Source organism: Oxyura jamaicensis, chromosome 2 (assembly GCF_011077185.1).
Source record: "Oxyura jamaicensis isolate SHBP4307 breed ruddy duck chromosome 2, BPBGC_Ojam_1.0, whole genome shotgun sequence".
NCBI classification, from domain to species: domain Eukaryota; kingdom Metazoa; phylum Chordata; class Aves; order Anseriformes; family Anatidae; genus Oxyura; species Oxyura jamaicensis.
The window spans coordinates 5277924-5299589 of NC_048894.1; the positions used below are offsets into that span (position 1 = coordinate 5277924).

General features: G+C 48.2%; 2 protein-coding genes across 2 annotated transcripts in view; both read left to right on the forward strand.

Annotated features, from left to right (window-relative positions):
- Positions 1-12822, forward strand: part of OXSR1 (oxidative stress responsive kinase 1) — an 81839-nt gene extending 69017 nt beyond the window's left edge. The window contains exons 12-18 of the mRNA XM_035316363.1: positions 2762-2797; positions 4384-4539; positions 7022-7095; positions 7715-7767; positions 8371-8439; positions 9350-9414; positions 10168-12822. Of these exons, the coding sequence (XP_035172254.1) occupies positions 2762-2797; positions 4384-4539; positions 7022-7095; positions 7715-7767; positions 8371-8439; positions 9350-9414; positions 10168-10242 (528 nt within the window). The 3' untranslated portion in view covers positions 10243-12822. The remainder of the gene's footprint in view (positions 1-2761; positions 2798-4383; positions 4540-7021; positions 7096-7714; positions 7768-8370; positions 8440-9349; positions 9415-10167) is intronic.
- A 2432-nt stretch (positions 12823-15254) lies between these two features.
- LOC118163174 (solute carrier family 22 member 13-like) lies at positions 15255-19133 on the forward strand. Its single transcript, XM_035319679.1, has 6 exons — positions 15255-15626; positions 16712-16815; positions 17184-17338; positions 17994-18162; positions 18445-18565; positions 19035-19133. Exons 1-6 carry the CDS (start codon positions 15255-15257, stop codon positions 19131-19133), a joined length of 1020 nt encoding a protein of 339 aa, XP_035175570.1.
- Positions 19134-21666: the final 2533 nt, after the last annotated feature.

The following is a 21666-nucleotide window of genomic DNA, read 5'->3' on the forward strand; positions in this document are numbered from 1 at the left end:
TCACTCTTGTAGGGTACAATGATTGATTTTTAGGAAGGAATACTGTAAAAGACCCTAACTCTATTTCAGGGATTACTTAGAATTTGTTCGATCTTGTGTCTAAGCTCAGAATCCCATGAATTACCACTGCTAACTGCGTTTTGAACAGTACTGAATTGTTTCATTCCTTTCACACAGACAAAACCACATGTTTACAAGCTCCTTTTCAAGTGAGTTTACTTTTCTGGAGCTTTGGCATAGCTCCTTGTACTTCTGTCTGTTCTGATCTCTTTCATTTAGGCCATGCTTGGCCTTGACTTGTAGGCCTTCCATTCAAGAAGCCTTAAGTCTTTTAACAAAGGATGGTTGTTGGAGCAGCAGGTCTCAATTCAGTTACTCTAAATGTAGAAGTGTATTGCCATTTCGGGGACACCCCGTCTAGATACAACGCAGATCTTCAGGAGGCCAATTCCAGTATGGAGGTCAGGAAGGCATCTTGGACCGCGCTGTCTGCTCAGGTCCCTGCGTCCTTCCCTGGGTGTCTTCCCTCTGCACAGCTTTTGAGTTATTTTCTTCAGGTGAAAGAGCAGGAATGCCTCTGCATCCTTGCATTTGATCCCTTTTCAGGCAGTTTTAAGGCTTGGATCTAAACTGCCAACGTTTGCTCTGAATACAGGGGTGTTACTGAGGCCTAGTGGTAACGCTGCGTTTTGGCCATATTTCGAACACCGTACAAATTCCACCTGCCTGTAATCCCATTGCAATTTCAAATAAATTGTTGAATAGAATGACTTACATTCACTAGGTGTCACCTTTTATTCTAACCGCACCTGCATTTTACTGCAGTCACCCTTAAAGGACAGCTTGCCCCTTGACTTCATTTGCTAAAACACTTCAGTCCTATCCTGTAGAAAAGCTTATACTTAAAGCATTTGTATTTTTTTTTTGCTTGTTTCCACTTTACAGGAAAAATAGGGTGAAATTAATATGTACAAATGTGTGTTTTGCAAGTCTGTTGCTAGGAGTGCACCTCAAAGCAGACAAATACTTGTAAACGGAACCAGAAATTTCTGCCTAATTGACTGAATATGCGAACTTGCTGGGTCAGCTTTACCTTTTATATCTGAATCCTTGCTGACCTTCCCTGCTCTCTGCATTTTAAAAAAAAAACATTATCTGGGTTTTTAAGTCATTCACCTTCCTTTACTCAATAAATCTGTGTTGCAGCGTGTGGTGTGGTCACATTTCACTGGTTGCTCCCTTCCTGGGTTACACTGGCAAAAGTAAATTCATATATTTAAGCACATCCCCAAAGCCATCCTACTTGTGCCTTAAATAAATGACTTCTGATGTTTATCTTATATTTCCATTCTGCCTGTTCACGTTTTTCCTTAGTTTACCTCTGTCTGCCGTTTATCTGGGTTGGTTGGTAGCTGTGGGGCAGGGCCAGTGTCTCCAAACTTGCCTGTGCAGTGTCTGGCACGCTGTGGTCTTTCAGACAAGCTCTCTGTAGTTATTCCTTGAGGCATCCGGGTACTCTAGATGTGAACTTTCTGCCTGAAAGAACAACACTGAAGCTGTGGCCTGCAGATGTGGAGCGTGGCTATTTATCTCGGAGAGCAATGCCACGTCTTTTGTCTTTTCCTGGTCACTGTCACGTGAAGGCTTAACATATCGAGACTGGTTTCAGGCTTTACCCTTCCAGGTTGGGTTTCAGCATTTACCTTTCCAGCTGCATGACTTTTTTTCCTGACACTGTCCTCACTTGGTCACTGGGAAGGAACTGTTCCCTCTCCTCCAGTCCAGAAGGCTTTTTGCAAATGGCTGTTCTGTGAATAAAACCTTTTATTTTCTCTCAGGAGATGCCTCTGGGTCATCCATTACAAATCGTCCTGACCTGCACTGGTTAAGTGGCATTTGTTACTGCATAAACTGCCTCAAGTCAGTGGCACAATGAAACTTTTCTTCTTCTGTCAGACTCGTCCTGTCCTGACCACAACCTGTCTTTTAGACCTCTAGGCACAGAAAGAAGATTTAATTTGTTAATCCCAGCACGGACCAAGCCATCCCACCTATCTTATCTCCAGGTAGTAATTGATCCGTTGGGAGTCAGAGCTGCAGGATATCTTAATTACAGAGATTCCCTGGAATACTTGGCAGTTCCTTTCTGTTCACGTGAAATAACTGATGCTTGTTGTCTTTGCTTACTGATAAGCAAGGCCTGGCCACGTTGCTTTGAGTGCACTTTCCTCTCCATTCCTCTGGTTGCACTGCTGAACTCGGGCACGGCCGTCAGTTTTCTGCTCTCTCTCATGGAGAGTTCAGCATGGTGCAGAGTCCAAGGGCGAGAAGAAGGAGGCAAGAGATTCCTTTCTCTAAAGCAGCACATGTAAGGCTGAGGCAGATCTGTTGCTTACATTTCTCTCCAAGACTTGGGTAGCTTAAAATGGATTTCGCCATCTCAGGACGCGAGCAATTCGATCCAGTCAGAATGATCTTTGAGGGCACTCGGTTTTGCTGTTGGTTAATAATTACAGCAGCTTAAGTAGTGAATACACTGCTTGTCAGCTGCAATCCTGCAGGTTTCGAGGTATTATGATATGATTAGGTTGGCCTCTGTGGCCTCCATTTTATTATGAAACTTATTATGTCTACGTAATTTGAAAACAACGTAGGTTTCGTTTGTTCAGTGTGGCTCTGAAAAGTCCTTTTGGTCAGTAAATTTAACTTCTGTCAAGGCAATGATAACTTTTTCTTGTTTTTTTTTTTTTTTTTTTTTCAGTCTCCCAGAGTGAAAGAACCTGTACAGAATTCAGAGGTAAGTTTTAAATGCAAACGTCTTCCTGAAATGATGATTTCTTGTTACGTCTATTACAAGGAGTGTGTTGTGTGTTTTTATTAACCTTTGAAAACAATATTGTATAAACTAGAAGCTAGTATCTGGCTGAGCTGTGCTTGAAAACCTCCACAGAAAATTAATCATTGGCTATTTAATGCTAAGAGGTCATTCTAAGATAGGTTTTGTGCATACCTTTTCACCTTTACTCGCTGTGGAAAAAGTTTGTAAGACGAATTGATTGCAAGAAGAATCTAAACAGAACAACGGTGTTCTGATTTCTTTAAAAACCGTTAAAGATCTGTTGAGCATGATCTAATTCCCTGCTTTGGAACCTGTGCTCAAAACTGTGAAATAAATCTCTAACAGAATTAGGTCATAAACAAAACCTCAGTTGCAGTTCATAATCTGCCTTCAGCTCTGCCCTGTGTTCCTTACATTATGAATATTAGTATATCTTATCTTTCAGTGATAGAAACTGTTTATCTTCTAGAGAACGTGTCATGTCTTTCCTTTCCCTACCTGTCTGGGAAGATCTAAAGAGGTTGGTCTCCTAGAAATTCATTTTGGGTTAGGCTGCCCTACTCTACTTTCACCTCTTTCCAAGGATTGATTATAAGAAAGACTACAGCTCTGGGAGTGTAACGTTAAGCAAAGTCTAAACTGAAAGAAAAAGCTGAACACTGGGATCTGTTTGGGTTGAATTTCTTCACTGTGATACATCCCTTAAATTTATATCGTAGTTTGAAGGTCTAATGCCCAGGCTTTTAAACGTGCAAGGTGAGTTACATTTCCTTTAATTGAGTGGAGTAAGTTGGAGGGCACACTGAAGAAGCCATCAAGCTTACAGCTCTTTGGCTATCATGCCAAAATCAAACTCTCTGTTTTGAATAAGTCAAGAGGTTAAAAAAAAAGTTACTCATTTACCCCGATTATATTATGCACCTTGTTTTTTTTCAGAACTTGCACTGTGCCTTGGATGCACTTTTCTGCTGAGTACCACAGTGCTCTGACTCTGACATTTGCTTTATGAACAGATAAATTATTGATAGATACTGAAAAGCTTTGCTAGGCTGTGGTCTCTGAAGAGAAGTACAAACTAAAGCAGAGTTGCTCTGCTCTGACTGTATGGCTACTACAAAATACAAGTGTGCCTCAGATTTTGAGAAAGGGAAAACTGCTGGATAGGGCTGTTCTCTTCCAAGGTAGGATATGGTCTACATGCATCCAGCCTTGCTAGCAGCAGTATTTAATTTTGGTGCAAGATATGCAGTCATGCTGCTGTCTTGGTTTCTTATCCTTCTTTACTGGTGAATAAAACAGAAAATGGCAGGGCAGGAGGGTCGCTGGACATGAGGAAACATTAAACCTCTTGAACACTAACATGGGATCAGTGCTAGTGTCCTTGGGGCCTGGGAATACCTTTGGCATTAAACTTCTCTACGTGATTTACGTGGCAAACAATTGCTTTGTGGGAAGCAAATGCTTGAGTCCGAACTCTGAGGTTTGGTTGTTTTTTTTTGTTTGTTTTTGTTTTTTAACTCATTCAAACACCTTTTTGCTTGCAGCTATTCCCATCAGCCGAGCCGCCGGGTCCTTCACTCAGTGCTCCAGCACAGGCACCTACTCAACTACCTCAAGCTGCAGGACAAGTACCTGCACAACCTCAGGCTGCTGTACCTCCACCTAGCCAGGCTCCTCCAGCAGCCCCAGCAGCAGCCCAGGTGAGCTCTGACAGCCTTCATGCCAGCTTTCAGCTTTACACTTCACTGTTCTGTTCGAGACGTGCTGAAATGAGCTAAAGCCTTGGAAATTGCTTGTCTGGGGTTGCGTTAGCGCTGCCGCTTGCGTAGAAGAGACAGCTGGCCTGCTGCTTCGCAAAAAAGAAGACAGCCTTTTAAAAAAAAAAGACTGGGCTCAGCAGTGTTTTGTTCCTATTCTGGGGGTGAGCAGTGATTTATGGTTTTCTGCTCTTCAGGGAGTGTAATGTTTGGCTTGAGGCAGGGTTAAAGGTAAGAAGGGAGAGTCCTTTCAGGGGCAGCTGCTTGTTCTTGGTGTTTAAAGAGGTGCAGTGTGTTTGAGGAGCAGCTCGAACAGGTTCTGATCGCGTGTGTCTCAGCATCGCTGCTGTCTATGGGATAAGAGTGGAGAGAAGAATGAGAAGAAGAAACCAGAACATCCAGGTTCTCTTGGCTTCAGAAGAAACAGGAATCCTGAAACTGTCCTTGGAGCAGTGAAAAATAGCAGAGAAACTCTGGGAAGCTGTGAATCTTGTGGTGCTTTCAAACATCCATTTCAAGCAGAGGGGAGAATGGAGCCTTGAGGGGAAGAACAGGGGATGTAAAAGCTCGACAAGCCCCTGCTTAATTTTTAGCTACATCACTTCAAAGTGTAGGGTATAGGTCAGACGTGCTGAAGCTGGGAGAGAGCACTGACTTGTGCTTAAAAAGAGAAAAATGGTCAAACCAAATCATTGCTGAGATACTTGGAACACGTCTTGTGGCTTGCTGGAGTAAAGCACCGCCGAGTTTGCCAGGCTTCTGAGTGATGGCACCTCTTCATAAAAGACACTAATGTTCATATTTGTTGGTGGGCAGAGGCTGTGCCTGCTGAAGAGGTCCAAGATAGCATCACCCCTTGGCAGACCCAGAGGGAAGAGACTTGGCAGCGTCGGTTAGAAAAATAACTGAAATGACTCCTTCCTAGAAACATTTCGTTATTTTTATTATAAAGTAAGCGAAAAGATACGTGTGTCACTTCACTGCAGTCAGCTCATGTTCCTGTTTACAAAGCCATTAAAGCTGATGCTTTAGTCATTATCCCAACCAGGAGGGTTGGGGGCTGTCACATTCTTGGCTACGTTAAAAGCAGCGTTAACGCTTAAATCAAATCCTTTCAAATCTCTTGAAAAGGGGCCAGTGTTTAATCCCTGAATTTTATGCAGCAGTTGAAAACTCCAGCAGCAGTGAAGGCCGGGACTTGTCAGCTCAGTAAATTGATGTAGCAGCGTTGGCCTCAACCGAAGTGTTTTGGTTTGCACTAGCGGAGCATCCTGCTCCCTGCCACTCGTCCCCAATAGCTCGTTTGTTGGTAGCTTGGCCTGAGGTGAACTCCCTACCCCTGTGTCAGCGCGTCCTTCCCTATAGCGTGTCACTCCGTTCTTCTTCACGGCTCTTTGTGTCAACATGCACCTCTTCATAGCTTTCCCTCGGTTCCTGTAACTCCTTGGCTACCTTCCTGCAGACCGCCGGGCTCTCTGTGGGCTCTTTTTGTGTTTTCACTGAGCTGGTAAAACTTCTTCAGGCTTCAGCAGGACCAGGAGTGTGGTCGGTAGCACTGAGCCGCGTTCGTGGCACGGGAACACCAACAGACGGAGTAAAAACACTCCCCTTAAACAAAGGGCAATCGTTTTCTCTCATGAAAAAGCAAACGATCTAGATGGAAAAGAATTTGGTCAAGATTTCTAGGCTTAAATTATCAGCCAGGCGTTGTCTGTCTTGTTCCTGCAGATGTAAAACCCCGGGCTGTGCACGTGCAGCACAGATGACTTGCACAGTGGAAGAGTAATTGACTTTTTTCTGTTTTTTATTTCTTTTTTGTGGAGTTTGATAATTAGTACTTTACTGGAAGTATCACTAGTGTTAGAAAGATGGATCCTTCCCACTGGAAGTCTGCTGCTGAGCACTATAAAACGCTTTGACTGCGTGCAGCAATAATTACTCAGAGGTAATTTAGACGTGAGAATAGGCAGCTCTGAATTCACTGCTAGATGCTCCTGAAGTCTTCAGTTTCACTAAAAAGTAATTGAGGAACATGCTAATCTACCAATTATTTTTCCCCAGGTGCTCTTCACAACTGTATCAGTTTTTAAAATCAGATATTTTGGGGCAGGGATTAAAACACGTGAGGTCTTGAAGCTGTCGTGAGTGCCCCAAAACCTTAGTTTTTGAGGCCAAGCAAGCAGTCTCTTTACATTTAGCACCTTTTCTGAAGTTTCCTGCTGATTGGACATTTCTCGTAGCTCAGGAGCTTTTCTTCTTTTAAAGACAATTGCAGAGAGCCTCCTGTTTAAGCATGAAGTTTTTCCATTGTGGCTCCAACGATGGGTTAAACTTTAATTTGTACTTATAGTTGCTCGAGGTTATCTCTAGTTTTAATACTAGAGAAAGGAGGCCTTTGTTTTAAAATAACGTAATCCTATTGCAGGCCCCACCTGCCCCTGCTGCAGCTCCGGTACAGGAAGATACGAAAGTCCCCATCAGCCTCGTACTAAGGTTAAGGTAAGGACACAAAACTGACCTGTTCTGGTAAAGCGAGCCTTTGGGGAGAGGGCCATGGGAAGATTTCTGTAGTGCGCCTTGCCGTCTGCCCTTTCAATGAAAAGGGTGGTGGCCAGGTGTTGTTTGTCAGCGTGGATTTCATCCACCCTCGTGAAACTGGGGCTGAGAAAAGCAGTTTTCATCTTAGCTGCTTCTTCAGCCTGGCCAGAACTCTAGATTGAAAGAGGTTTTGGTATTGGTATAAATCTCCCCGTACTCTGAGGGGCTGGGAAGGAAGGAATTAGCCGGGTTCCCTAAAGGGGGTCAGGGATTCAGGGGTCCTTGTGTTGTGGATCGTCGGGATATTGAGGCACAGCTTTAGACATCAGCCAGTTCTGAGACTGAAGAGCTTTTTATCCAGTTCAAGCCATGGATTCTGGTTTATGTCCCTACAAAAAGGAGAAAAAGGGTTGTAAGCGCACTCCACCATCATCCTACATGTTGGCCTTTCGTTTTTAAGGAACCTGGCTCTCACCTCCTTGGTTGTTGATAGGTGCTGGGACTTCTGAGCATCACCTCCCGGTCCTTCCTGGACAGTTGCATAATGTAACTTCTATATAAAATTTTCCTCTTCCCACAGGAATTCGAAAAAAGAACTCAACGATATCCGATTTGAATTTACCCCAGGGAGAGGTGAGCTGATGTGAAAAGTCCTGCATGCGAGAGTGGGCTTGGTGCAGGGGATCTTCTGTGTTTGGCGTTGTTCAGTTGTGTCTGTAGCAGTGTCTCTCCGTGATGCTTTCCTAAAAGGGTATTCCAAGGCTTGCCTTACGTGGGCTGTTAGCAGGTGCTTGGAGCACTGCTTTTAGAGAAGTCTCCTGTAAAACGCTCACGGACACGACCCAGGCACAGGCGTTCAGTGAATTTTACAGAGTTGAATTTAGTTTCAGACTTTCAGTGAATTCACTGCGTTTTACGGAGTAGCTCAGAGCTGCCTCGCTGCAGTGCTGGGGGCAGCAGGGTAGTTAACATCCACAAGTGGGTGGGTTTCTTCCCCTGCCCTTCTGTGGCTTTTGTTCCCCTCTTGAAAACATGTAGCTAGAAGAATTGACTGAGGAACATCTAAGCGCAGGTACTGCAGTTTGCTGGGCTTGTGCCCTCCACGTGGAAGGTCATGAAGAACAGTTTTGCCGTTTGGTTTCTACAAGTTTCTTTTAGGTTTGCGTGATACCTCCCCTCCATCGGTTGGACAACTTCTTCTGCCTGGTAACTGGCTCTTGTGTTGCTCCCCTGCAGATACTGCTGATGGTGTGTCTCAAGAACTAATTTCAGCAGGGCTTGTTGATGGCAGAGATCTGGTAATAGGTAAGTACGAACGGTTTCTTCTGCTCTAACCATTTCAGGCACTTCCGCATCTTTAAAGTGACCCGATGAGTGGGTACGAGGAAAGTGCTCTGTGGCCTCTGTCCTCTTCTCCACCAGCTCCACCAAACTGCTGTTAATTTTAATTCTAGTGGCAGTTCTGTGCTGGTGCATTTAGGCAACCGTCAGTCCACAGGCAGATGATCTAGTTGGAGAGATTATGAAGCAAACGTTCCTTGTAATGCAAAATGAAGGCTAATCAGTGCAGCAGCTAAATCAATCTCATCTGACACAGGCACTGCTAGATCGCTGCACGAGAGGCTCGGTACAAGAGAGGTCTGGGACTGGAATCAGCCAGGCTTTATCTTATTTTACTTTATTTTAAGGCAGGCTGTGGAAGGAAGTGTGAAGCGCACGCGCACCCGGTGCAGTTGGCCTAGGGCAACAGCATGTGTTGCTGCACTTTGAGTGCATGTGAATAGCTACTTCCAGCAACAGATTCCTGAACAAATGTGTCCCTTCATGCAGCAGGGAAAACTTTCAGCCATTAACAGTACCTGCGTACTTCAACCACAGCAAGACTTCCTTAGACGCAGGCTGCAGCATCTGGAAAGGCTGAAAGTGCAGAAGAAACTGGGTTTTCAGGTGCAGTCGGGTAGTTCATTACTGCTGACCCCATCAATTTGAGGAAAAACCTGCCTTTGAAAAAGCAGCATTGTAACTAGCGACAGCATTTTCACCGTTTAAAGGGTTTAGATTGAAATAGACTGAGTCTAATGGAAGCCTCAACTTTCTGTATCTTTTTAAGCCGTTCTAATTTGGAGTAATATAAAGAGGCCTTATGACTCTGGGATGTTTTTTCTCTAGCCTGTCCTAATATTTGCCCATTCTTCTTGTCTGTGTGTGATTTCAGTTGCAGCTAATTTGCAGAAAATTGTGGAAGAGCCCCAGGCAAACAGATCCGTCACTTTCAAACTGGTATTTATTCCCGTTCCCTAACTGAACCAGCTGTCACTCGCGAAGATAAAGCATTGCATCGGGGTGCCTGTGATCGTCTCCTGCAGGCATCTAATGTATGCCATTCAGATCTAATGCTAACGCAGGCGTCCCCCTAACCTGGCTACCAGAGGTAGCAAAATGGTACAGGAAGGTTTTGGGGGGTATTTTGGGCTTGGAGGGTACACTTCCAAGGTACACTAGCCCAGAAATGTCACCAGTACTTCAGGGCAGGTAAGTGGGCTAAAAAGTGCCACTGACTCCTTTCTTGGAGAATGGGGAAGGGAGAAGGGTCTTTGAGGAAGAAATCTGCGGTGGGGGACAGCTAAGAGAAGATAGACTAGAAGAGGAGAGGTAACAGCAGATGAAATCTTCAGAGATGGTGAAATGCATAGGACAGCAAGGGTGTAACCAGATGATTGGTAGTGAAAGCAGTGAATTATGTTACTTCTGACCTGTTCCGTGAATAAGTTGGTTTTGCTTCTTTCTCCCTGGTTAGTGCACATAGCCCTAGTCAGAGCAGGCATTGGTCAGTCCCAGCCCTTCCCAGCTCCAAAAAAAAGGGGAAAAAACAATTTAACTTTGGGTAGGGCCAGCTACTGAATGCAGTACTAAGCTGTCCTATAACTGCTCCCTCCCCAGACTGTATCTGATGTACCTCGTTGTGATAGGAAGCACGGCTATCAGGGCAGAGCACGTCTGGTGCTATTTGTATCTCTGTTCCTTGTGTTCCAGGCGTCTGGTGTCGAAGGCTCAGATATTCCCGATGATGGCAAACTTATAGGATTTGCACAGCTCAGCATCAGCTAAACAATGGTCCCAGGAGATGTTTCCCAACAGAGAACCCACATGTGCATATTCGTAATGCTTCTGTTAGCCTAAAAAAAACCACTACTGCCAAAGAATTGAACTACAGCCCCCTTCCTAGAAGCTTTAACATTTTCCTTAATAGGATCACAAACCTTCCTGAAATTACCGATGGCGTTTACACCTTTTGTAAACAAGTCTCATGTTTTTGTATGTCATCTCAAACATGCAGATCCAACATGTCATTGCCTGCATGTTCGTTTTATTATTGCCTTACTTTAAAGAAAAATACTACTGAGTACGAAGCGGGGGTTCCACTGCTCTGATGATCTCGCCTAAATGTTTGCTTACATGTGGTTTCATTTTTTTTTTCACTTGCTATTTTTGCACAAGTTTTAATACTGAATGGATCTTTTTTTGTTCTTTACCTTCTCCTTCCATCTGAAACACCAATGTACATGTTGTTTGGGTCACCTGGAGTGCTGAGAAATCTGCTTCTCTTCAGCTGTATTTTTAAAACTGCTGGTGTGAATGCTTGCACCTAAGAAAGCAAGCCAAGTCTTAACCCACAGGAGGGAGAGCCATCTTCCCTTGTGTTTGCGTTTTTGAGAAGTTCCTTGACTTCGAGGTGTTAGAAGTCAGCTTCCCTTTGTAAACTGCCTTAATTTTTTTTTTTTCTTTTTTTTTTCTTTTTTTTTTACCATTTGGGTTCTTTCCACATGAGTGCCAGGCGTGGCATGAGGGCTGAACCTGCCGATTTACGTTACGCAGTCCTTCCGCAAAACACGTCCTTCATCCTGCACCCTTAGATGTAGTCGGTCCGTAAAGCAGAACAATGAGGCACTGCTGCCTGGACACTGGTCTTGCAGCTGATCAACAAACCAATTCGTTGTCAGAGGGAGAGGAGGTCTGTGTCACTCTGCGTTTGGAAAGGATGCACTTGGAACTGTTCTCGAGACCCGGTCTGTTATGCCTGGCTGCGCGAGTCCTCCCCGACGTGTTTCCCAGTCCTTTGCAAACTGGTACCCGTGGAACCATCCCTGTCGTGTTTTACAGCAATAAGGAATTGCCAGTAGAGTGGTATTACTGGGCAAGCGAGCACCGGACTGTGTCCCTCCTGCACTAATCGCTTGGGTCGTCAGCCTTCGCGGCGGCCCGAGCCTCGCCGTTTGATCAGGATGTCACTGAAACCCTGTCACACACGTATTTAGGTTGTATTTCTATGTGGTGTTGAATTTGAATTTCTACATGAATAATATAAATTATACTTTGCGTTTGATAAGAGACACTTGTAATGCAATATGTGAATAATAAATGGTGTTGATTTTTTTTCCTACTGTTTCACAGTTGGCCTTTGTAACTGCTATTGGCTCTGGAGTGTTTTCTACACAGAAATTAGAAGCCTGTAATTTAACACGCAGATGGAAACGTGTTTGCTTTCCATCAGCCACAAACAATGCAGAAACAGAGTGTTAAAGCAGAATGACTGGGTTCAATCAGGACTTATTTTTATTTCCAAGTCTTCTGATGAACAATCTATATTTATATATTTTTTCCTCTATGAGCAGCTGCGGAAGCTCCCTGCCTTGTGCATGCTCTTTTTATACCGCCCTCGTTCCTTTTAGCCTGTAGGTGGGTGTTGGCTCTGTCCCCATGGAGCTGCCGGCTCTCTGCAGCCCCGTGACTGGTGAGTGTGAAGGGGAAGGAGAGGAGGAGGAGAATCTGGGAGTGAGAGCACCCCAGGGTGCTGAGCAGAAGCCCCGACCAGCCAAGGAGGTGGGTGCCAGGAGTTGTTGGGGGCTGGGTTTGGCCGCTCGTGTGCGTGCACACGTGTGTGCCAGCTCTGGCACTTCTGTTATTCGACACAAAGCACTCCCAACGGCTTCCCCCAGTGAGCCTCTTGGCTTGGGGAAAAGCAGGCTGGCACCTTGATTTTTCGTGTCGCCCCATGGCTGATGAGGACGTAGTCTTGGTACAGTATTATTTTCCCTTCTGCCTGCACGCCCTGGGGGCCTGCTGGTTCATTTGCGTACTGGTGCTGAGAGAGGTAGGACTCGAACCGCTCACATGGAACAACGCAGCCTCTATTTATTAAGTTATTCCCCACCTTCCCAAAGCCAGGACTTCGAGTGTGAGTTCACACTAACCCAGGGCTCGTTAGTTCTTCACGGGAGAAAATAAGCAAGAAACTGATGTCATTTGCTCTGTAGCTCTCCAGGCGTTTTGGGTAGCAATCCAGAATTTTTACTTGGGCTATTACAGTGCTAGACAACTGTCTTTTCTGATGTTGTTCCAGTAAGTGCCAATGCTGTTCATAATTGTTTTCCAGTGTCATTAAGGATTTGTTTTTTTTTTGTGCGAATTTCTGATCCGAACCTGAAAGCAGGTGGTAATTTTAAGTTCCTACTTTTAAGGACAATGCTCTGTTAATGAAAACGGATCCTCTTCACATCTTTGGTGTATTGTAGATTATAATGAGAGATGTAAAATATTCAGGCTTTTTTTTTTTTTTTTTCCTTTTTTGGACTTTGTATTTTACTGCATGTCTCTAATTTTTAATCAATAAAGAACAAATTGTCCATTGCCGTGTGTTCGGCGTGTGCTTTACGTGTCGTTGAGTTGGCTGGTGTGTCTTGGGGAGGGGGCTGGGGGTTTGTCCGAGTGGCATCCACATCACCTGATACGTTTATTTGGGCGATGGCAGGCTTGGTGACCCCCGGGAGGACTCGATGGTGATGGTCTGTGAGAGTCTGCGTGGGGTTGGGGTCAGGGTGGCACTTAGGGCTGGATGCTCGGGGCTTGTTGGTAGCTGAAAGGTTTGCTCCGAGCCCTGCACGCCCTGTGCAGCTGGGGATGAGCTTCTCCTGGCCAGGAACAGTATTGGAGTGGGATGATTTATATCCTGAGAGGTGTATTGGAGTGGGATGATTTATATCCTGAGAGGTGTATTGGAGTGGGATGATTTATATCCTGAGAGGTGTCTGGAGAATAAACTGCTCTCCCTCCTCTCCACCTCCAAACACTTGTTCTTTCCAACTTCTCGAAGGCAGACCTGATCCAAAGGGGCCTCCAAGGTCCTCCCTCTACATCTGAAGTGCAGCCAGGACCTCAACAAAACGCATCGAAGGTGAGAGAGCCCAGATACATGCACATTTCTCATCCTCCTGACTGCTCTTAGGCTGTTCCTCTCTAGACACCGGTATCCCCTGCTGCAGCACACTCCCGTGCCGGCGATCGTGCTCTGGGCTGCGAGGGAAGGACGTATCAGAAGGGAAAGGTCTCTAAGTTTACAGTCTTCTGTTAACTTCCCTTGCTAGGGCTCTCCGGCTTTAGTTCTCCATTTTCTGCATCTATTTCTCTTTAGGCATTCCTCCTTAGTTACAGATCCAGAGAACTTTATCTTGGGTGAATACAACGTCCAAGTTTAAGATGTGCGATGGGAAGGGATGTTCTTGGTCACCGAATCTCAAGCCCTGTATCCGAACCATCCTAACAGCCTTTCCAGCATCAGCCTAACCTCACTCGAGAAGCCCCAGAGATTGATATCCCAGTGCTCTCCCCTCCCAGCCTCTGTAGAAAATCCCTTTATGGATGCTCCTAAAGCTTTTTAGCTGCCCTACACCAGGACCTCACCGCCCTCCTGTGGGTCACTGGTCCACACCAGTTGGCCGTGCTGCCTGTTCCTTTGGGCTTCCCTTCTCTCCTTACCACCTCCCCATCGCCTTCTCGCAATCTCCTCCCAGCTGATGAATTTGCACCCGGAAAGTTCCCTGCCCTGGAGGGTGTGCACCTCTTGAAATTTGCATTTCATTAAATGGGAGCGCAGCGTGAGTACAAATTCCAGCCCCGAGCACTGCACTTCCTTCAAGTTTACCGATTCCTTGTGGCTGCCTACAGCTGCCGGGCCTATCTTGGGTTTAAGTCTTGGTTCCGGCCCTGGGAAAGGCTGTCTGCAGATGCTGCTGCCTCCGACAGGTGTTGTGGAAATTTTAAAAGCAGTTGGTGGTTTTGAGATGTTTCAGAAATGGCTGGTGCTGTTCTCCTGGCTTCCATGCCTCAGTGTGACTTTGGCAGAAAAGGGCAGGGGAGGCCTCTTAGGGCCCAGAACTCCTTTTACCACAGAGGCAGAAGAAGACAGACCGGGGAGATGGCAGGATCAGGCCTGTTAAAGGCTCCTGAGCTCCTGGACGTGTGTGATTCTGCTTTTATTCAGCCAGCCCCATCTCATGGGGTCTCACCTGAGGGCCAACGGTGCTCCTGCTTCAGGGACAGGCCAAACAGAGTTGGTTTCACACTTCCAATGGCTGTGTTCATGCAGGAAGGCATTTGGAGCAGAGAGATGACAAAACTTAGCTAAAGCACTATTTCCCTATGCCGTATTTTCACCGTCCACATTCACCCTCCCAGAATATCTGCATGCAGGCTCCTCAGGCTGTGGGCTGGCCCAGACTGGGTGCGAAGGGCAGGTGTCCCATGCGGGGCTCGCTTGTGGCCACATGGGGAAGCCACAGAAGATGAAGGAAAGGGAGGCTCCTGTCGGCTGGGATGGCAGCCAGCTGACTGCCCTTCCTCCTCTCTGGCTCTGCCCAGCCGTTAGCATCACTCCATTTCTTGGACTTTTCCCAGCTCCGCACCACGCTGGGCTGTCTTGGCCTCCGTGAACCTTGCTCGCTCGAGTAGAGCAAGCACCTGCAATTGATTTGGACAATTCGGTCTTCCCCCGTGTCATTGCCACACGGCCCTGGCAGAGGCATGATCCAGATCTCCTGAAACAGGGGGTTGGTTCTGCATGCTTTACCCAGTAGCAGACACCGTATGTGGGTGGCCCAGAAATGATTAATGTATTACACAGTGTACTTGGGACGTGTAAAACATCAGGCGTTAAGTCTCTCCTGAAGAGACTACATATTTGTAGTGCCTGCCTACGTCTGCAGAGCTTATCTTAGGATTAAACATTAATTCCAGCCTGTAGGAAAGTCTGTCCCAACACTGTCCTCTTCCCGACTCAGATGACAATGTCAGGCATCGGGGAAATTCTGAAGGCAGTTGGGGATTTTGGGACATTTCAGAAACGCCTGGTGCTCTTCTCCGTGCTCCCATGCCTCAGCCTGGCCTTCCACCAGTTTTGCCAGCTTTTTATGGTTCCAAACCTGCCTCATCACTGCAACACCAGCTGGATCCGTGCCGTCGGCCCCAACCTGACCGAGGAGGAGCAGCTGAACCTCACTCTGCCCCGCGACGCGGACGGAGCGTACGAGCAGTGCTCCATGTACTCGCCCGTGGACTGGGACCTCGACTCCATCGTGGCATACGGCCTGAACGCCACGGAGGAGTGCAGCAGTGGCTGGGTGTACCCCACAGCACAGCAGCCGTCCCTGCTCACTGAGGTCTGTAAATGCTCTGGGGACGTGGAGGGGAAGGGATGGACAGGAGCCTCCTGTCCTGCACTTTGCGGAAGGCCAAGGCAGCAGCGGTGCAGCTGGGCTGAGATTTTACACCAAGCCTTTCCTGGGGAACACTCGGCTCCATCCCCCAGACTCAGCTGAGACCCTTGCGAGGTCGTGTGCAGGCAAACCGTGATGTTTGTGCCCAGGGGAGTGCAGGCAGAGGCGGTGTGGGGGTGATTCCAGCATGTGCTTTGCCCACCAGACAGCCCCTTGCCAGCACCCAAGTAACTCATGGTACCTGGCCTGGGAGGACCTTTTTGGTCTCCCTGCCACAGTTTCCCCTCTTCTGCTGCCTGGTTCTCCTCACATCACCTTCCCTCTGAAATATAGTTACTTTCCAAGAGCTTTAATTTGCCCTTGAGTTTTCTGGGACCATCACAGACCTTCAGGGCTTACACAAGATGTGGTCCCTATGGGCCATGCGGATGAGCAAAGGCCCTGCCTCCTGGCATCCCCAACATCTCCCTCTCTGCACCTCTCTTCCTTTCTCCCCACATTCCTCCCTCATTCCTCTCTCACTCTTTCCTCCCTCCCAGCTCCAACACTCTCCTGGGTACCTTCCTTTGGGCTAAAACCAGATGAGGGAGCCCATCCTCAAGCATTTCCAAAGGTTCCTCGGCTCCCCTGGAGCCATGTGTCCTGCCTCCAGCCTGTCCCACCCTGCCCGGCCTTTGCAGCCAAGGGCATTCAGGTGCTGGGACCCCTCTCCAAGACCCCACTTCACCCAACACTTCCTGACCAGGAGGCTCCCTTGGGCTGCCTGGCCTTGATGCACTCCTGCAGGTCCTGGTGCTTGGGGCATCACTGAGTGCCCAGGGGTCTGTCACCTCCAACTTGTGCAGCTCACACACACGACAGAGACTTGTGTCCTCGGGAGAGGGATCTCTGCTCCCAGGGGCTAGGCTGAGAGCCCGGGCCTCCACCTCCTGTCCCCACCTGGGGCCAGACATGCTGCCTGTCCTGAGAAAGCAGCTGCTCAGCTGGGACCTGGCAGCAGCAAAAGCAGCTGTGTTTCCCTCCTCCAGTTCGACCTCGTGTGTGACAGGAAGGACCTGAATGACATCTCGCAGTCTGTCTACATGCTGGGAATGTTCCTGGGAGCCATGATCTTTGGGCCACTAAGTGACAGGTGAGGAGACACAAGGAATTGCCCATGGTCTGTGCTAAACCAGCAGCGTGTAGTGTTGTGCTCTACTCCAGGACTGGCTGGCCACAACACCGTGCATTTTGTCGCTGCTCCTCACTTACAGTGACTGTCACAAAATTACAGTGACCCTGATCAAAGTCCTTAGGCCTTGTGTGGACATGGAGTGGAACGGAGGAGGGCAAAGTGTCTGCATAGAGTGCTTCACGTGTAAATTGGGAGTAGTCTGATCCTCATTGCCCTCAAGAGAAGCATGTGTGAATGGTTCCAAATCACTGTGTATCCCTCCAGGCTCTACCTCATCCCAAGGGGTCTCTCCAGAATACAACTGTGTCCTCCTTTTTCCTCCACAGGATCGGCCGCCGGCCAGTCCTTCTGATCTCCATCTTCCTCCAGGGCTTTTTTGGTTTGGGAGTTGCCTTTGTGCCCCATTTCTACGTATACATGGCCTTCAGATGTGTTGTGGGGGCTTCAGTGTCAGGAATCACCATGACCTTACTGGCCTTAGGTGAGTAGGATGCCCTTGCCCTGAGGCAGATAGATGTGGGCTCTCAAGATGCAATAGAAATGGCCTGCAAAGAAATAAAAAGTCATTCAGTACATCCTGAAAAACATCCTCCCGAATGAATGCCTCATGTTTTAACATGAGCAGGACAGTCAGCTTGACACGTCTCAGTGGCTTCTACAGCTGGTTTGCTGAGGAGGCAATACAGAGGGGTGAGGACAGGTCTTGATCTTCATTGCCCTTTGGCATCTAGCCAAGCCTGAGTGAGATCCACACAAGGCATGCTCAGACAACAAGGGCAAGGGGACTGCCTCCTAGATCAGGTGTTCAACATGGGGAGAGAGCCCAAGGACTCTGAGACACCATTGATGGGCCCCAATCCCTGCCCCAGCAAGGGGATATCTGGATGCTGGGAGTAGAGAGCTGAGGTGCATGAAGACCATGTAAAGGCTGGTGTAGTTTACCCTAATTATACTCATGGCTGACAGGACACCCAGGTGATGCAACTCATGAAACACTGGTGACTTGCACATATGTTAGACATCAGTGTTCTGACTGCTGGTGTCTTCTCCTTAGGTCCTGGAGAAGAGAAACACACTGCTTGAATAAGGGGAAATCATTCACGTTAATGACCCTCAAAATCAATCCTTCTTTTCAGCTACAGAATGGGTTGGGGTCTCCTATCGACCACGTGCAGTGCTTATTACTCACTGCTGTTTCGCTGTTGGACAAATGATTTTGGCTGGCTTGAGCTATGGGATTCGTAACTGGAGGTTGCTGGAAATTGCAGGATCTGCTCCTATATTTGCCCTTTTCTTCTTCATCTGGTAAGTGACACTGGGCAGTACGCTCCTTGCAGGCATGACAGATGCCAGAGGGGTTTCTGCAGAGATCAGCACATCTCCGTGGGTCACTGGGCCTTGGAGAGCAACAGCTGCTTTGGTTCAGGTCCTCAGATGTGGCCTAAACGTAGCCCTGGGAAGCCTGACCTGAGGTGGTATTTAGACCCCCTGGCACACATTGTGGCCATTACTTGCTGGGCCTGGTTGCAGGGAGATGGGCTCTGAGCAAAGTCAGCAGGTCACAGCTGACTTCCATCTCCTTGGCAGGGTGCTACCAGAGTCAGCTCGGTGGCTGGTGACAAAAGGCAAAATAGAAGAAGCTAAGAAGGTCCTTCAGAAGGCAGCATCCATCAACAAGCGCACCATCCCCCTGGGACTCCTTGAGCAGGTACCAAAAACAGTGTTGGGAGATGTTCATCCTCAGAGACCTGCCTCTGAGCATGGCTTAGTAGCACTCCTTGGAGCTGGACTCATCTTTCCATGAACGCTGGCATCATTTAGGGATGGGCTTTTCTTCTTTGAAGGCTACACAAGTGTTGAAGATGATCATGGGGTCCCTGCTCTGTGGTTTTCCATGCCTAAAGGCCCAAAGGGGGGGAGTTACAGCCCCTCCCATCCCAAGGACCCTGCACTGACAAAGTGTTCATCCCAAGGAACCTCTCAGTCTCCAAACTATTGCACGGGGCAGCTACACCATAGGCAGGGGAGCCGAGCCCCATTGGGCTGCTGTCCCTCCCGCAGCAGCTTTGGGTCACAAGCCTGTCCCACTGAGCTTATCCTTTGTCTTCAGCTGGAAAAACAGCTAGCCATGAGTTTCCTTTGTCTGCTCTGACTCTCTGGCTTTCTGAATTTTGAAGCTGAAGTGTGAGACACAGACCAAGTCTGGACGTTTTCTGGATCTCTTTCGGAAGAAGCACATCCGGAAGGTGACTTTAATCATGTCGTGTGCCTGGTAAGACATTGCCTGGTTCCCTCTTTCCTAGCTTCTGGGTGAAGAAAAAAAGGGCTTGAAGGTTACTCATAATTGTAAATTCACCTCATGTAAGTCTGTTTTTTTTTTTTTTTTTTTTTTTTTTTTCATGTCTGTGTGCATTTGCCATCTTTCTGTCTCCCAAGACTGGACCAGATCTATCTTTTCTGTGTGTAGGTAGAAGCCAATTATTCCAGATGCTGTGGGGTTTGTGAGAAAGGCTGAGGAAATTCTGGCTTCATGAAAGTCCCTAGGCTCTGCAGTAGTTTTGTGTCCCCACAGAAATTCTGGGTGAAAAATAAATGTTGCTGAATGTATCAGTGTCCGTACTGCTTTACCTCATTTAACTATGTTGTACAGAATTGTCACAGGTGGTGACTAGAAGCAAAACAGAGGTTCCTGGGAATTTAAATAAGTTATGTGTGGTCTTAGTAGCCTAATTTTTGAAGAAAAGATCCATGGAAAATCCATCTGATTGCATGTTTCATTCCATTGAATTTCAGGTTTGTGGACAGCCTAGTCTACTATGGTCTGAGCCTCAGTGTGGCAAATTTTGGTCTTGACATCTATCTCACACAACTTGCCTTTGGGGCAGTGGAGTTACCAGCTCGCATTTCCTGCATTTTCCTGCTACAGTGGTTTGGGAGGAAAAAATGTCAGGCTGTTCTGCTGCTGCTGGCTGGTGTGATGTGTCTCATCATTGTTGGCATCCCCGAAGGTGAACAACCTCTTCCCAACTCAAAAGCATGCTCCGGCCCTTTCTATCCTAATTTAGAATCTATCCCCCCTTATTTGTTTCTACCTACACAGTGCCTATAAGTCTGTACCTTTGCCCCTGCTGTTATGCTGGTGATACAAGCAAGGCTGAAAGAAAGAGCAGGTTTTCAGGATGCTTTCAAACTCATACACGTGATATTTCCAAGTGAGAACTTCCCAATGACCTACAGCAGCTCAGCAACTCACTCCAGTCGCAGATTTAGAAAATGTTCCACGGCTGGAAACAAATCTGGGTTCTCTTTGCCAGTTGTCCAAAGGTTATTTTTCTGGACATGATGTCTGGGAGTGGTATCCAGTAGCTTAGTTGGCAGATTTCCTTGCAAAGTCCATTAGAAAGAGCTGTCCCAAAAAATAATCCAACTGCAGAGCCCCAGAGCCCTGCCTGAACCTTCTCTGTGGAAGCCACAGCAACTCTCTCTTCCCCTCAGACCAGCCCGTGGTGATCACTGTCCTGGCCACCATCGGCAAGTTCGCCGCCTCAGCCTCCTTCTCCTCCTCCTACGTCTACTCCGCAGAGCTCTTCCCCACCGTCATCAGGTGAGGTTTCTCCAGGCTTAATGGCTTCCCTCCCACAGGGCTAGCCTCCTCACAGGAGCACAGGCTGTGGCACCCCACCGTAGCTGGCGGTGGTGGCAATGGCGGGACAAGAGCCTGGCTGGGCCCACAGGCGCGCTCAGTCCCTGGGCAGGGGCAAGAAGAAGTGGCACAACATGGCCACCATGGCTGCCCCTTACCCCTTGGCCTGTCCCCTCAGCGAGGCAGCACTTACATGGCGGAAGAAGGCAGCACGGGTGCATGCAGCTCTCCTGTGTGGCCATCCCCACCCCATGGCAAGCCCTCATTGGGGCAGAACACAGGGACATGGCACTCCACCACGGTGGTGGTAATGCCGGTGACAGGGCAGGGCGGAGACATCATGACATGGCTGCCGGGTCTGCCCCTTGTGCTCCCTGTGTGGTGTCGCGCTGCTTCTCTGGGGGACCAAGCCCGGCCCGCACCTGCCAGTGCCCCTCGCTCCTGCAGGCAAAGCGGCGTGGGGCTGTGCTCGATGGCGGCGCGGGTGGCGGGGATCATCGCCCCACTGATCCGCCTCCTGGAGCAGTACCACCGGGCCGTCCCCATGGCCATCTTCGGCAGTGCCCCCGTGCTGGGGGGGCTGCTCTGCTTCCTGCTGCCCGAGACCCGCGGCGCTGAGCTGGTGGATGACACGAGGGGTGGCCGTCCCATGGCAGAGGTGAGCCCCCACACTGCCTCCTCTTGCTCATGAGGGACAGGGGGACCACAGAAGGGCCCAAGGGAATTGCATTCTCTGGGTGTGGTGGTTTCTTTGGGGGCTTATATTGATGGGAGGGTAGGGAGTTGGGTGTCCCATTGCAGTGGAAGGGGAGGGGAAAGGGTGGTGGTAAACTGCCCCATAACACAGCCCAAAGTGGTATCTCAGTCCCAGGGCAGTCACTGCTGTCCTCCTGACCATGAAATGAAAGGACTGCAGGAGCGGAGGGTGCTTGCCCTGGATTCCCCAGCCCTCCCCAGGGAAGGGCTGATGCCTCGTAGCTGTGCTCTCCAGCTTTCAGCAGCGCGTAGCTCCCATCTCCCCGTTTCCCCACAGGGCAAGGTGGAATTGCAGCCCAGTACTTTTGTTAGGAGAAGGATGTTCGTGGGTGCTCAGAGAGTAGGTGATGTGTGGGAAGCCAGGTTGTTGAAGGCTGCTTGTCTTTTGGCTAATTGGAGAAGGCTGCCAT